The 15050-nt window shown below is 36.8% G+C and overlaps 1 protein-coding gene across 1 annotated transcript in view; it reads left to right on the top strand.

Moving 5' to 3' along the window:
* Positions 1-15050, top strand: part of tcf25 (TCF25 ribosome quality control complex subunit) — a 139141-nt gene that overhangs the window by 88808 nt on the left and 35283 nt on the right. Inside the window, exon 18 of the mRNA XM_016231330.1 lies at positions 11326-11401. Coding sequence (XP_016086816.1) covers positions 11326-11401 — 76 coding nt within the window. The remainder of the gene's footprint in view (positions 1-11325; positions 11402-15050) is intronic.

The raw sequence follows: 15050 nt of genomic DNA, 5'->3' as shown, positions 1-15050 counted from the left end.
TTCCCCATAGCGTCAGTTTTGACACGATGTTGAGAAAACTGACCTTGAAATGGAACTTTTGTTGAAAGATCAAGCAAGCCAACTGTGCAGCCAGCTGCATCGCAAACCATAAGCAACCAATTTCATAATGCTCTGTCTGTTAATGACTGTCTGTTTCATATGGATGTTTTCAAAACACTTAACTTGATGATACACGGGGCAACATTTTAAGCAATGTTACCGGGCAATGTCACACTGTCCCTTTCACATTGAGAATGGGCAACAAATTTCTCTATAATAATCTCTGTAATTATCCAGCAGGGATGTGCGATATGATGATTTTTGATCGTGGATGATTAAAATGTCTCCACGATCTGCTTTTGAAGAAATATCGTAGTATCATGCTACAGCGCACATTCAGTTGCAGTTCTGGCACCTCCGTCTCAATATACTGTACAACGCGACATTCACATCAAATGTTAATGCAGCGGTAGAGTTACACTCATGGGACACTGTGTGATGTAACATTAAAAAGCCTGTCAGACAGTGCTTGATAACTGGACTAAGTTATCTTTCGCATCATGTCTAAAGTTAAAAGTAAACAGTTGAGAGAAAAAATGGATGGGTGCCTGTATATTAGATGCGTGTAGGTCTTAAAAGGGTCATGAACTGGCTTTTTAAAATAATTTTATACTGTTGTCTGAGGTCCACTTATGACGTTCGCATGATTTTTACATTCAAAAACATCAAAATCAATAAGTAATCGGCAACCTTCCACCCTGGTTTTGAGGCCGGCTCGAGAAGCGCTCGGTTTTTATGGGCGTACCACATTGAAGGCTTGGAAGTAAACGCCCACTGCTATGATTGGATAACAGTTTTGCATTGTAAACTAACTTTGTGCCTGTTTGACAAGCTACGCCCTTCATAGTTGGAGCCTTCTGTGACTTTGGTTAGACACGCAATCAGGGCATATCAAGCGATCTCTAACAAAGCAATAGTGACATGGTACAAATATTTTTTTTACTCACAAGTGTGCTGCACCATTCCTGTTGGGTTCAATATAGACGGCACAGCATTGCTTTTTAATCTCAGTCTCTGCAAATCCAGCGTCAACCTGTGTCTTGATTACAAAGGAATCTGCGGTGAAAAGAAGCGAACAAACGCTCAATGTTTTATTTTATTTAAAAATAAAGTTCAACCACACATTCCTAATATTTGAATCTGAAGTAAGGTTATGCAGCGACTGTGTTATGACTTCTCAATTCATAACCCCTTTAAAGTGAGAGTGCGAAACATGCTGCTGCTTGTGGGATATTAAAGGGATAGTGTATCCAAAAATTTAAATTCTGTCATTATTTACTCATTCTCATGTTGTCCCAAACCTCTATTAATTTGTGCTGTACGCAGAAGATATTTTAAAGAATGTGGGTAACCAAACATTTTTTTGTCCCCACTGACTTTGTTAGAAGGAAAAAAATACTATGGAAGTCAGTGGGGACCAGCAACTTTGATAACCCACATTCTTCAAAATAACTTTTATCTTCAACAGAAGAAAGAAACTCATTCAGGTTTAAAACAACTTGATAAACTTGAACAACTTGATAAATGATAACAAAATTGTCATTTTTGGGTGAACTGTCCCTTTAATGTAAATAAAACAACATACAGAGAAAAATCACTCACTGCTCTTGACTGAACAACTGTAATACAGTTGCTTTAAGAAGAATCGATTGTTTAATTTATACAGTGAAGTGTATATAGTGTTTTATTTTTAGATTTGTTCATTCAATTTCATGAATGCTTCAGCTAAATACACCTACTGTACCTGAAAAATAAAGTGCTGTCTGTTTTATTTGTATATTATGTGTATTTGCAATGTGTGTCTTTGTTATTATTTTTTAATAACAAAGATAAAATAATGATTATTTTTATTTAAGATTTTAAGATCTTAAGATAAAGATTTTTATCTTCGCCCACTTTGGCCTAAATATCTGCCATTCTTTTTTTATTTTATATTTTGTTACCTTGTAAGGCTTTTTCAAAATAGAGAAATTAGTCTGACTGCACTACTCAGACAACTTGCAAACATGACCGAATCGTGCTAAAATTGTGAATCGTGATTTTCCTAAAAAAAAAAACGTGATATGATATTTTTACCATATCGCCCACCCCTAGTATACATATAGAAATTTGTTGCCCATTCTCAATGGGAAACATTGCTCGGCGACATTGCCCAGCAACATTGCTCATAAAGTTGCCCCGTGTATCATCACCTTTACTTTCGTGCAATAGAGTGCTGGAGGGATCAAAACCTGGAAGACTAATTCGCCATGGGTTCCCTGCAGATTTTCCTATGGGGTTTTATAATGTGTGTGTGTGTGTGTGTGTGTGTGTGTGTGTGTGTGTGTTTTTAATGAGTAAAATAAGGTCTTATTTAAAAAAAAAAAACTTATTTAAAAAAATTTGTATTTTTCTGCCACTGTTTTAATAACAATTTAATTCGCTAATATGAAAAAAGTTATGCAAAATTACTACATTATAATTTGTGAAGAGTATGGGTGGCTGGTATGACCAAAATTGGTACGTGACAATGTGAGAAATGTTATATTGCCGTAACAATGTAGTTATTTTTTGCTGGAAATTCTTTCCAGGTTTTTAAAAAAAAAATTTTCATATAAACTCCTACCCCTAAATGAATCGCGATTTGTTTAGCATCTCAAACGATTTGAATCGTCACATATTTGAATCGATTTTTAACCGGCTTATCGTTTAATCGGTTAATCGTTACATCCCTAATTCTCATATTATCCAGAATCGTGCAGCTCTAGTGGGTATAATAGTGGGAGTCTACACACCCATGCTAAAATGGCTTAAATTGAACTTAAATTACCTCAACTGATAAATTACTCCATTGTAATGTAGAAACATTAATTTACTGTGAAGCTGCTTTGCATTGATGTATATCGTGAAAAGCGCTATATAAATAGACGTGAATTGAATTAAATTAAACAAATTCTTCTTTTAATACACTGTTTGCTTTTTAAAAGCAGCTAGTCTTTTTGAAATATAGTCTATCAACTTATCACATCTTAATTTGACCATTTTCCCCCACTCTTCCTTGCAAAAGAATTCGAGATTGATCTTCTGCACAGCTTGTTCAAGTTAATGTTTATAGTCCAGATAATATTTGAAAATAATGTTCACTTTTTCATAAAAGCATAAAACTTGATACATTTGTATAGTTTGCAGCCCTGAACATTTTCAGAAATGGAACCATCGCAAAACCACCTCGAGGTCGCCATGGTGGCCATTTTACTTTCCATCATTACCAAATTATGTATTTTGTATTATATTTCCTGAACCAAACATGATAACACAGAAAATGATTACAATGATACCATATACAATAACATAAACTGTTGAGGTGAATAGTTAATGGTGAAGTCAGTGACGTTGTAAGAAATAGTACAATGAAATTGCAGTATCTGAGAAGATGCAGAATGAAATTGCAAGCATATTTCCTGTAAACTTAATTTACAATCATTCTCTTTGTCCACAAGGTGGAAGCATTTTAAGGTTTAATTAGAATAGTAATTATTATTATAATATTATATAAATATAATAATAATATTATTATTATTATTCCAAAATCCTATGACTCTAACTCTTCCTAGAGCTTTAACTCTACAACCACCAAACTCATCATAAAAATCCCATAGACTTACATTGACGTAATGTTCAGATGAGCCAAGACTATTCAAACTCCAACTGTCAAAATTCAAACTTAAAGGGTTAGTTCACCCAAAAATGAAAATTAGCCTGTTTTACACTCACCCTCAAGGCATCCTATGTGTATATGACTTTCTTCTTTCAGACGAATACAGTCGGAGTTATATTAAAAATCGTCCTGGCTATTCCAAGCTCTCTTACTGCAGTCAGCGGGTGTTTTTGTTGAACAGTCCACAAGACATCAAATAACAGAACAGAAACACCTGCTGATTGCAATGATAGAGCTTGGAATAGCCAGGACAATTTGTAATAAAGCTCCAATATGATTCGTCTGAAAGAAGAAAGTCATATACACCTAGGATGCTTAGAGGGTGAGTAAAACACAGGTAAATTTTCATTTTTGGGTGAACTAACCCTTTTAACTCCCAGAATGCCTAAATCTATCCATCTGTCCATCTATCTATCTATCTATCTATCTATCTATCATCTGGCAATATCTGTCAGTCATCAAATTAAAACTTTTTCAAACTCTCTGGTCTGGCTTTCTCAAGCCAACTTAAAGTTTGTCTCGACAAACTTTTTTTTATCTAGTTTCAGTTGATACTTCTCAGTGCAGCCTTCCATCTTGATGAACTGTCACTCTACTGTCACCTTGGTATCGGTCAACACTTTGCCTGACTCTACATTTACAATTATTAATTTAGCAGACACTTTTATCCAAAGTGACTTACAATTGAGGAATACAACGCGATTCATCATAAATTCTCAAAAAACACAGGAAATGCTCGTAATACAAAGTTTTAGACATCGTTTACATTAGTACAAGCTAGAACAGGGAGGAATTAAGGTGAAAATTAAGGTTCTTTTTATTAAAGGGGTGGTTCACTGTTTTTTTTCTAGGCTTGATTGTGTTTATGGGGTGCAGTCATTGCTTCGTTTAAAAAAAAAATAAACACATTATTTTTCACATAATTTGCCTTTATTCCACACCGCTCTGTCCCTTCTCTGAAAAACGTGCTGACCATTTCCTGCTTTTATGAAGTCCCTCCCTCAGAAATAGGCGATGGGATCTGATTGGTTAGCTAGCCCAGTGTGTTGTGATTGGCTAAACCGCCTCTAGTGCGAGTCTAAACATCCCTCCCCTCACCTCAGCGGCATGTGCTACGGTTGTATTGTAAACAACGGTGTCGTTAATATCGCTTATCAGTTTGAGCCCAATTGAGAAGCAGAGGATATTATTGACGAGGATCGTGCAGAACCTGTGCAAGCATGTCTTTTAATGGAAGGTCTATGTTTTTTGTTTGTTGTTGTCTCATACTTATAATATATAATAAATATAAATGCACTTATTATACTTATTATACTTGTTATCTTTTAATATACAGTTTTATCCTGATTAAAGCTTTAATACAATACGGCAACTGAATCGCAATATATGAATACACAGTATATTAATATATAATATGTGAATCGCGATTCATATATGAATAGATTTTTACATGCACCTCTAGTTTTCTCTTCCTCTTCTCTAAAGCAGCGCAGCATGGCCTCACCCCCTTTGCTGCCTTTTCCCGAGGGCAGGGTTTATCTGGGTTTGTGATGTCACGAACCCGGGAAGTAACTTGTTGTAGTCCCTACCACCCGGTTTTGTAGGCATTAAACTGCCAGAATTTTACAGGAGGATCTGATGATTCACAGTGTCAAAAGCGGCAGATAGATCCAGCAGAATGAGAACAGATGATCTGGAATCAGCTTTCGCAATTTGCAGGGCTTCAGTGACCGACAGTAACGCAGTCTCAGTTGAATGGTTGTTTCTATAAACCTGATTGGTTAATGTCCAGCTGGTTATTCTGTGAAAGAAACAATGATACCTGGTTGAAAACAACACATTAAAGTGTTTTTGAAATTAATGAAAGAAGAGAGAACGTTCTGTAGCTATCTACAATTAATTGTTTAATGTAGGTTTTTTGAGCAGGGGGTTTACCCGAGCCTGCTTGAATGTGGTGGGGAAAATGCCTGTGAGAAAGAGATGTGTTGATGATATGTGTGAGTGCTGGTAGAAGAGCTTGCTTGGATAAGGTGTGAGGGGATTGGGTCTAGAGGACATGTTGTAGGATGGCTGGCAAGGAGAAATTTAGATACTTCTGCCTCTGTGAGGGGACAGAAGGATGAGAGGAGAGTTTTAGCAGTAGATATGGTTGGTTTGAGTTCCTGCGTGTGTGGAGCTGAGAACTGACTGCTGATGGTTTTAGTTTTGTCTGTGAAGAATGTTGTAAAATCATTAGCTGTTAAACAGGTGGTGGAGGGGGACAGAGGAGGGAATTGGATGTTTTGAAGAGATTACATGTGTCTGAAGTGCTGTTGATCTTGTTGTGGAAATACAAAGATTTGGCAGCATAGACTTTAACAGAGAAAAATGAAAACAAAGACTGGTATATACTCAGGTCAGATGGATCTTTTGATTTCTGCCATTCTGTCTCTGCTGCCCTGAGTTTGGTCCGATGTTCACGAAGAAGCAGTAGTAGGGCAGCAGGGGTTGCTGAGCATTCTGGACGAATCCAGGTCCTGTTAAAGTCTGATATACTAGGAGTAGACTGAGAAGCAATGGCTGGAATGAAGTAATTGTTGAGAGCTGACTGACAATTCCAGAGACCCACAGGAAAAAAGAGACGGGTGCAGTAGAAGAGGTGTAGATAGGACGAAGGTTAGCAAGATTGCATTGCTATCTGCGTTTGATATTAGAGCGTTGTTGAGCGAAAACAGGAATGTATTGGAAACACATGATAGACGTGGGAAAAAGAAGGTCACAGGTATTCCATGTCAGTGCACAGATAACAAATAAATGCACAGCTTATCAACTCTTGAGTGAATACAGCTGTGGACACCTTGACAATTAGCACACCAAAAGCCTATAGCACGGAAATGGCTCAACTCGAAACTACTGCGGGACTGTTCACCACTTAAGTGCAATAAACAAGCAATACAAATACCAAAAGCTTCTTCTTAGCCGATGGCTATTATTCTAATTAAAAAATATGTGAAATCAAAATACAAATTATAACGAAAGAAGAAAAATATAAATAGTAAATTAATTAACCCTTCTTAACAGCAAATAAAAATCTAAACAACAGAAACCGAAACGAGGTATTAAGCAAACACTTACGCACAACTGCCTACCTGATTCTGCCTGAGATAAGCAAGGTGTTTTTTGTTTTTTTTTAGTCGCTGAAATATATGATTGTATTCTTGAAAACAATATTTTATTGTATTACTGAATAAAATATTAGTCAGTTATCAAAGAAAGAGAAAATAAATAGCCATAATACAGACTATTGTAGATACTGAGATACTGTGATTTCCTTCTTACGTCACTTTTCACCCAAACAGTTTATGTTGTTGTATTTGGTATCATTGTAATTGACCATCAAAATATATGAGTAGGCATCACCTTTTCTGTGTTATGTTTGATTCAGGAGATATGACACAAAATACATAATTTGTTAATGGCGGAAAGTAAAATGGCAACCACGAGGCATTTTTGCGATGACTCCATTTCTGAAAATGTTCAGGGCCCCAAGTTGTACAAGTGTACCAAGTTTCATGCTTTTATGAAAAAGTGAGCATATCACCTCACATCTTGCACATATCACCTGGACTATCATAGGTGTTTTTTTTTTTTAAATCTCTTAATGGTCCATTCCAAAATGTTCCTGTTATTCTTCTCCTGAAAACAAATGCAACCATCCATGCCTTTTGTCTTGTACCATGTCATACTAAAAGGGTGTGCACATTTATGCAACCAGGCAATTTTTTTCTCTTTTGTCTTAAAAGGTTTCTGTTTGTTTCTTATGAGTTTTGTTAATTTTATAGTATTAAAGAAAGATAAATGAAATTGATCTGACATTTTTTCAGTTACATTGATATACACTGATGAGTCATTATATTATGACCACCTATCTAATAACCTGTAGGACCTCCTTTAGCCCACAAAGCATGTGTTGAGTCATTGATTCAAAAAGGGGTCTCTTGGGGTATCTGGTACCATAATGTCAACAGCAGGTCCTCCAGGTCCCATACATTGCGGGGGTGGTGGCGATGTAGAGCGAACCTGCTTTTCATTTGGGTTCATGTCAGGTGAATTTGGAGGCCAAGGTTTTAACAGAAATTCACCATCATGTGGAAATTCACCTCGAACCTTGACAATTCTGGCAGTGTGGCATGGTGTATTATCCTGTTGGTAACAGCTATCATTGGCAAGGAACACAGTTGCCATGAATGGATGCATTTGGACCGCAACGATGTGATTAGGGATGCACAGATCAGATACTCCGTATCGGTATTGGCTCCGATACTGCCATTTTCTGCCGGATCGGGTATCGGTCAGACGAGAACGATCCAAATCCGATATTGGACGTATACTATTGTGTTATTGTAAAGCCCCACGTAAGGCACAAAAACATTAGAAAGCACCATACAATTTCCATGCACTATATTCCAAGTCTTCTGAAGCATTCCATAGTTTAATGTAAGGTACAGATGAATATTTAAGTCATTAAATTCAAGTTCACATGAACTGTTCTCTCCGCTGCGGCTGTCTGATCCTCCATTCAGCATTCAAACTGCTTGTTGCGTTTGGTTACAACAGTCAAGACGATGAAAGTCTCCAAGATGATTCAGTGTTCATATTATTATACTTGATCTGTAGATAAAGATCAATGGTTTTGCATAAAAGGACTTTATCTTGATGGAGTTTAGTACCATGGCTAAATCATGTTACTTTCCAGGTGTCTGTTAGATCACAGCACTGGAGTAGAGAGCATTATGAATTGTTCTTCACTCGCACAGTAAGTGAAATTTAAAACTGTTAAAAGAAAAGGCTCAATAAACTATTGCACAGATATAATACACTACGCATCAATATCTCTTCCCTTTGTGCTTTAAACTTTTCTATGCAGAGCGCTGCACATTGTGACTCCATGTTGCTTCAAGTGCATCATTCTGCGCATGGGATGCGCTCTGTATTGGAGCCTTTCATATTATAGTACTTTTGCATAATGAAAAATTAATAGCCTTTCTTGTTCTGTCCTATTTATCATATGTAGCTGCCTGATTACTGGGCTATACTTTAAAGAAAATCTTTAAATTTTATAGTAAATATTTATATAGAAATATATTTACTTGTTTTTCATGAATGTGAATAAGTGTAGGACTAAATCTGGTAAAATGTTACACATTGCTCTTTGTATTGTTGTAAAATACTTTTATTTGTTCCCCACTAAATAATGTTTTTTCACTGTGTTTAGATTTTATACAATTATTGTGCACTCATGTTTTTTTTGTAGAGTAACGTTTGCTGCTGAATTATCCACTAACCTAGTTTATAATAGTATTTTTTATTATAGATTATGATTATATATTTTTTATTTGTTATTTTTCTTTATAATGCAGTTGTCTATATTTAGTAGATTGTGTTTAACAGACAAAAGAGTGATGATCAGATGATCACAGAGGTATAAAAATTCTACATCGGTTTAAAAAAAAAGTGTGCTATAGTATGGGATTGGTATCAGTATACTCTGTATACAGTATACAATGAAAAAATTGCTAACGTGTTTTAGAATGTTGCTAGTAAGGCTGTGCAAAAAATTTAATCTGACAAGCTACACAAAATTGCATTCATAATTGGCAATGAATCGCCTGCGATTTTGAATGTGATTTTGCGTAGCTTGTAGTAAAATGCCGCTCCGTCTGAAAGCACGTGCTGGAGATTTACTACTAATCACCAGAAGCGGCTTTTTGCTGCTGAATTATCCACTAACCTAGTTTATAATAGTATTTTTTATTATAGATTATGATTATATATTTTTTATTTGTTATTTTTCTTTATAATGCAGTTGTCTATATTTAGTAGATTGTGTTTAACAGACAAAAGAGTGATGATCAGATGATCACAGAGGTATAAAAATTCTACATCGGTTTAAAAAAAAAAAGTGTGCTATAGTATGGGATTGGTATCAGTATACTCTGTATACAGTATACAATGAAAAAATTGCTAACGTGTTTTAGAATGTTGCTAGTAAGTCTGTGCAAAAAATTTAATCTGACAAGCTACACAAAATTGCATTCATAATTGGCAATGAATCGCCTGCGATTTTGAATGTGATTTTGCGTAGCTTGTAGTAAAATGCCGCTCCGTCTGAAAGCACGTGCTGGAGATTTACTACTAATCACCAGAAGCGGCTTTACTGACGAGATGCGCATGAAAATCGCATTCTATTTTTTGCACAGCCCTAGTTGCTAGCTTGTTTTGAAATTTGGTGGTCATAGCTTGAAAGCACTAGGTTACTGCTAGAAATGAATAATAGAGCAGAATGTTCAGTAGATCAATAAATTCACACTGCACAGACAGACACCGACAAACGGCAACAGAAACTTTATTCGGGTTTTTGTCAGTGTTACTACCCTTGTTGGCATGGTCGAGACTAGTGATGGAGAGTCGACTCCAAAAGAGTTGATTCCTTGACTCTGAATAGTTCTATAGTCGGGGTTGACTCTCTCATTGTCAAGTCTGTTACTGTGTCCAAAATCGCTCACTTTTTCACTGATTCTTTAATCGCCATATAGTGCATTGGCAGTTGAGTGCACTATATCAGCAAGGAGTGAATGAAATCAAGGGAGGAATTTGAAAACTGTTGTATTATGCACTGTGCATCAGAGACTCTGAGCTGTCACAGAAACAACTATTAGAAGTAAATAACAGTCATAGTGACTTTAGTAATTATACATAACTCCGTGCCAGCTTGGTAATTTAATTGATGTTTATGATATTAATCCAATAAACATGCATCTAATATTCCATGGTTAACCTCGGTGTTCATTAAACTAACCATAAGTGTACATTATTGTATTTTGTACATACTGTATTTATTTTTTATATATTTTAATGCTTTTTAAGACAATGATCACGTGTGTTTAGCTCCATCACCCGACTATTATAATCAGATGTGTTAATTAAAGAATATCTTTTTTCACATTTAATTCTGACCTAATATCCGACCATGGCTGTTTCTCGTGACTTTTCCTTCAGTAAAATTAAGTATTGGCAACAGCTCATGATGTTGATAATTTCAAGGTAATGTTATTGCTAAATTGGATTAATTTGGGCAGTCAGGCTAAAAGTGTGTCATTTGAATAAAGCGGCATCATGTCGGGAAAAAAATTAAGTGTGTAATAACGACTGCAATCTTGTATTATTTTTGGCCCCTTTTTGATGTGAAGTAAATGGAGTTGATGAGTTGATAGAATCATATGGTGGGAGCTGAGAGTTGGCGTTGACTGATCTGAAATAGAACACCCTTAGTCAGAGCTTGTTTTTACCGATTGAATATGTTGAATGTGGTTTATCGGGTAGTGGAATGTCTGAGAAGTCATGTCCAGTAATATAGTGACTGTTTGCGTTGGTATGTGTCTGTCAGTGCAGCGTGAAATGATGTTAACATAGTCCAGCCTTTCTTTCTAGTAAATACAATTTTTCAGGTTTGACCATATTGATTTTAAAATCATTCTTTTTTTACTTTTACCCTTTAAATTGTAAAATGTGTAAATGTCTGTTTTCAGGCAGAACATGGGGGCCTCAAATGAAAGCACATTATCTTTGTTTTTCCGATCACTGCTACCAAACTTCAACCTCCAGGTGAGTGGATGCATCACTGTATGTCCAAGCACACAATTTCCTTCAGTTTAAAAATATTTAGTGATAGAATTCAGATGGTGCTCATGGTCACAGATTAAGTGTAAAATGTTGGTGAGCCAGATTGTAGTTTAATATTCATCCCAAAGTGTGTCCAGTGTTTGGATAGAATGCTCGCCTTGGGTGGAAAAAAAGAGAGAAACATGATTCAGAAGAGTTAATGGTCCATGTATGTTTTACACATTTGATATCCTATCTGAAATTAGAATAATGAGAACTGGAAAGATGGCTTGTTTTAATTTTTTCTGTTTAGTTTAACAAACGAAAAATTAGGTTTCAGTTTTACAAATCAGTTTATGGCTTCCATATTTCGTTCATTCATGTGGGCGGCACTGAAATGTCCCTTTTTATCTGATTGGTAAAACCGGCAGAATAAGAGTCGTTACAGAACACTGTAAAATGTTCAATGTAGTATAGGTAACAAGGAATATATTTAAAAATGAATGATACATATTGCCATGATAGCTTGATGTCCATAACAGTTCACATTCATCTTTTAAATGGGTCATGAATTGGGAAATCACATTTTCCTTGATCACTTGACATATTAGAGGTCAAAAGGTAATATAAAGGCACTATTAAAAACATACTGTAAGTTAACTTTCTTGTTCGTCTAAAAACAACTTATATTGAAGCCAAGCTGCCAGAACGACTCGTTTTGGAAATTCTCACATTATAACATCATAGTGCAGCAAAAGATCAATGCAGATTTGTGCATGTAGTAGGTAAATAAAGTAGCAAGATTTTCAGAGAGATTGAAATTAAAAGATGATGATGTGTCGACTATATTGGATCCAACAAGTGTGAGTAACAGTGTTTTTATCATGTGTCAATATTACTTTGTCTGGTACAGATAGTTTTAAATGTGCTATTTATACGTTTTAAATGTGTTAACCTACATGAAACAGCATAATGTATCTTTTGTTAACAATAACTGTAGTGTAACAATCCCAAACAAGGGAGGAGGCCAACCGGTCCTTTACTGGACAAAATAATTTATATGGGCATCAATAGCCAAGAAGACACTCAACCACACAAAGTTTGTTAATACAAATATACAATTTATACAGTCATATCCATATTAAAATCCCAAGTGAGAGAGCAGCAGGTTAAAGTAAACATAACATACAATTTGTACAATTTATCCGGGAATGTATTTGAGATTGGTGACGGTCCACAATAAAGTAACTTAGGACAAAAGGGGGGTATCAATGAGCAGGTTAATGTAGTAAGCACAGTGTCTCAAAGGTAATTCATATATTAAAATGAGTTAATATGACCACCCAACATGCACAAATCCGGTTCGAAATTGTTCATAAAGTAGCTCATCCGATCTGGACCTGTTCATGAAGCAACTCATCCGGCATGGATCCGATCTGGATCAGTTCATTAAGTGGGTCGATACCTTTTTCAAAATGGGTCATCTAGCCAAATCTAGCTATAGAAATATTTAAAATAGAGCTGACAAACATTATATAGACTAGATTGCTCTAAAAGCTTGAATGGAACATTAATATTAATAAAACATGAAATCATTCAAAACTTGAAAAAAAATCTAAACTGATCCTTTTAAGCCAGCAACAATGAAACACTTTATAAAAAAGTAGGTAATTACAGGATGTAAATACATTGAGTAGATTTTACAGGAAAAGGCAAACATAAATTGTACCAAAAACATTGTTTAATTTAATGAAACACTTTAGCTCTAAAAAAAAAAAGACAATAGTAATTTAGTGTTGGTTCAGTTCAATAACTTTGTAAAGTTAATTTTTACAAATAAAAGTAGTTCAGTTCAGCTATAAGAAATTATACAGCAGACAAAAGTTTCATTTATGCACTTTGAGTCAGCTTAATGTTGATTTAAAGGGTTAGTTCACCCAAAAATGAAAATTAGCTTGTGTCTGTAACAAATTAGTCCACTGAAGGCGAGCGTAGTGAAGAACCCAAGTGCAATTTATTCAAAACAAAGTGAAATTCAAATATCCAAACATAATCCAAACAGACGAAGTCTAGAGACACAGACTTGACTTGACGAGGCATGAACAGACTTGACTAGGCATGAACAGACTTGACGAGGCATAACAGACTAGACTCAACATCAATACACGACCAGGCACAATGGGAACATGATGGCTACTTATAGCAGGCAAGGAGGGTCACAATCAAATATCCAAACATAATCCAAACAGACGAAGTCTAGAGACACAGACTTGACTTGACGAGGCATGAACAGACTTGACTAGGCATGAACAGACTTGACGAGGCATAACAGACTAGACTCAACATCAATACTGATGTTGTAGCCCTACAATGACATTGTAGGGCTACAACATCAATACACGACCAGGCACAATGGGAACATGATGGCTACTTATAGCAGGCAAGGAGGGTCACAAGACAAGAACAAACCAATGAGAAACAAGACACATGACTAAGACAACCAATCAGAACATGACACATACACAAGGCAGAGATACATGAGGGCAAGGGAAGCAAGACACTAACAGGGTGAAACAATTACAAAATAAAAGACATGAAACCATGAACAAGAAACACAACCCAAAACACCACGTTACATATCCCCCCCTCTAAGGGCGGATCCAGACACCCAAACAAACACAAACAAAACCCAACAAGTCCAGGAGGGTGGTGGAGTGGAGGTGGAACTGGGGGAGGGATGGAGGGAATTAGTCCACTGAAGGCGAGCGTAGTGAAGAACCCAAGTGCAATTTATTCAAAACAAAGTGAAATTCAAATATCCAAACATAATCCAAACAGACGAAGTCTAGAGACACAGACTTGACTTGACGAGGCATGAACAGACTTGACTAGGCATGAACAGACTTGACGAGGCATAACAGACTAGACTCAACATCAATACTGATGTTGTAGCCCTACAATGACATTGTAGGGCTACAACATCAATACACGACCAGGCACAATGGGAACATGATGGCTACTTATAGCAGGCAAGGAGGGTCACAAGACAAGAACAAACCAATGAGAAACAAGACACATGACTAAGACAACCAATCAGAACATGACACATACACAAGGCAGAGATACATGAGGGCAAGGGAAGCAAGACACTAACAGGGTGAAACAATTACAAAATAAAAGACATGAAACCATGAACAAGAAACACAACCCAAAACACCACGTTACATATCCCCCCCTCTAAGGGCGGATCCAGACACCCAAACAAACACAAACAAAACCCAACAAGTCCAGGAGGGTGGTGGAGTGGAGGTGGAACTGGGGGAGGGATGGAGGGCTAGGCCCATGAAGCGGAGCAGGCAGAGCGGGGAGCCATGGCGGAGCAGGCAGAGCGGGGAGCCGTGGCGGAGCAGGCAGAGCGGAGAGCCGTGGCGGAGCAGGCAGAACGGGCAGCCATGGAGGTGCAGGCAGAGCAGGAAGCCATGGCGGTGCAGAGACATGGACAGACCACTTGCCTGAGACGGCCCAAGTAGAGAGTTCTTGAATGGCCTCCATGGCTGTGACAGGACAGAATGTGAGTTCATGAATGGCCTCCTTGGTCGTGGCAGGACAGACAGTGAGTTCATGAACGGCCTCCATGGCCGTAACAGGACAG

This window comes from Sinocyclocheilus grahami, unplaced genomic scaffold, assembly GCF_001515645.1.
Source record: "Sinocyclocheilus grahami isolate Dianchi unplaced genomic scaffold, SAMN03320097.WGS_v1.1 scaffold388.1, whole genome shotgun sequence".
NCBI classification, from domain to species: domain Eukaryota; kingdom Metazoa; phylum Chordata; class Actinopteri; order Cypriniformes; family Cyprinidae; genus Sinocyclocheilus; species Sinocyclocheilus grahami.
The sequence above is the reverse complement of the archived record's forward strand: the minus strand, read 5'-3'. Positions and strand labels throughout refer to the sequence as shown.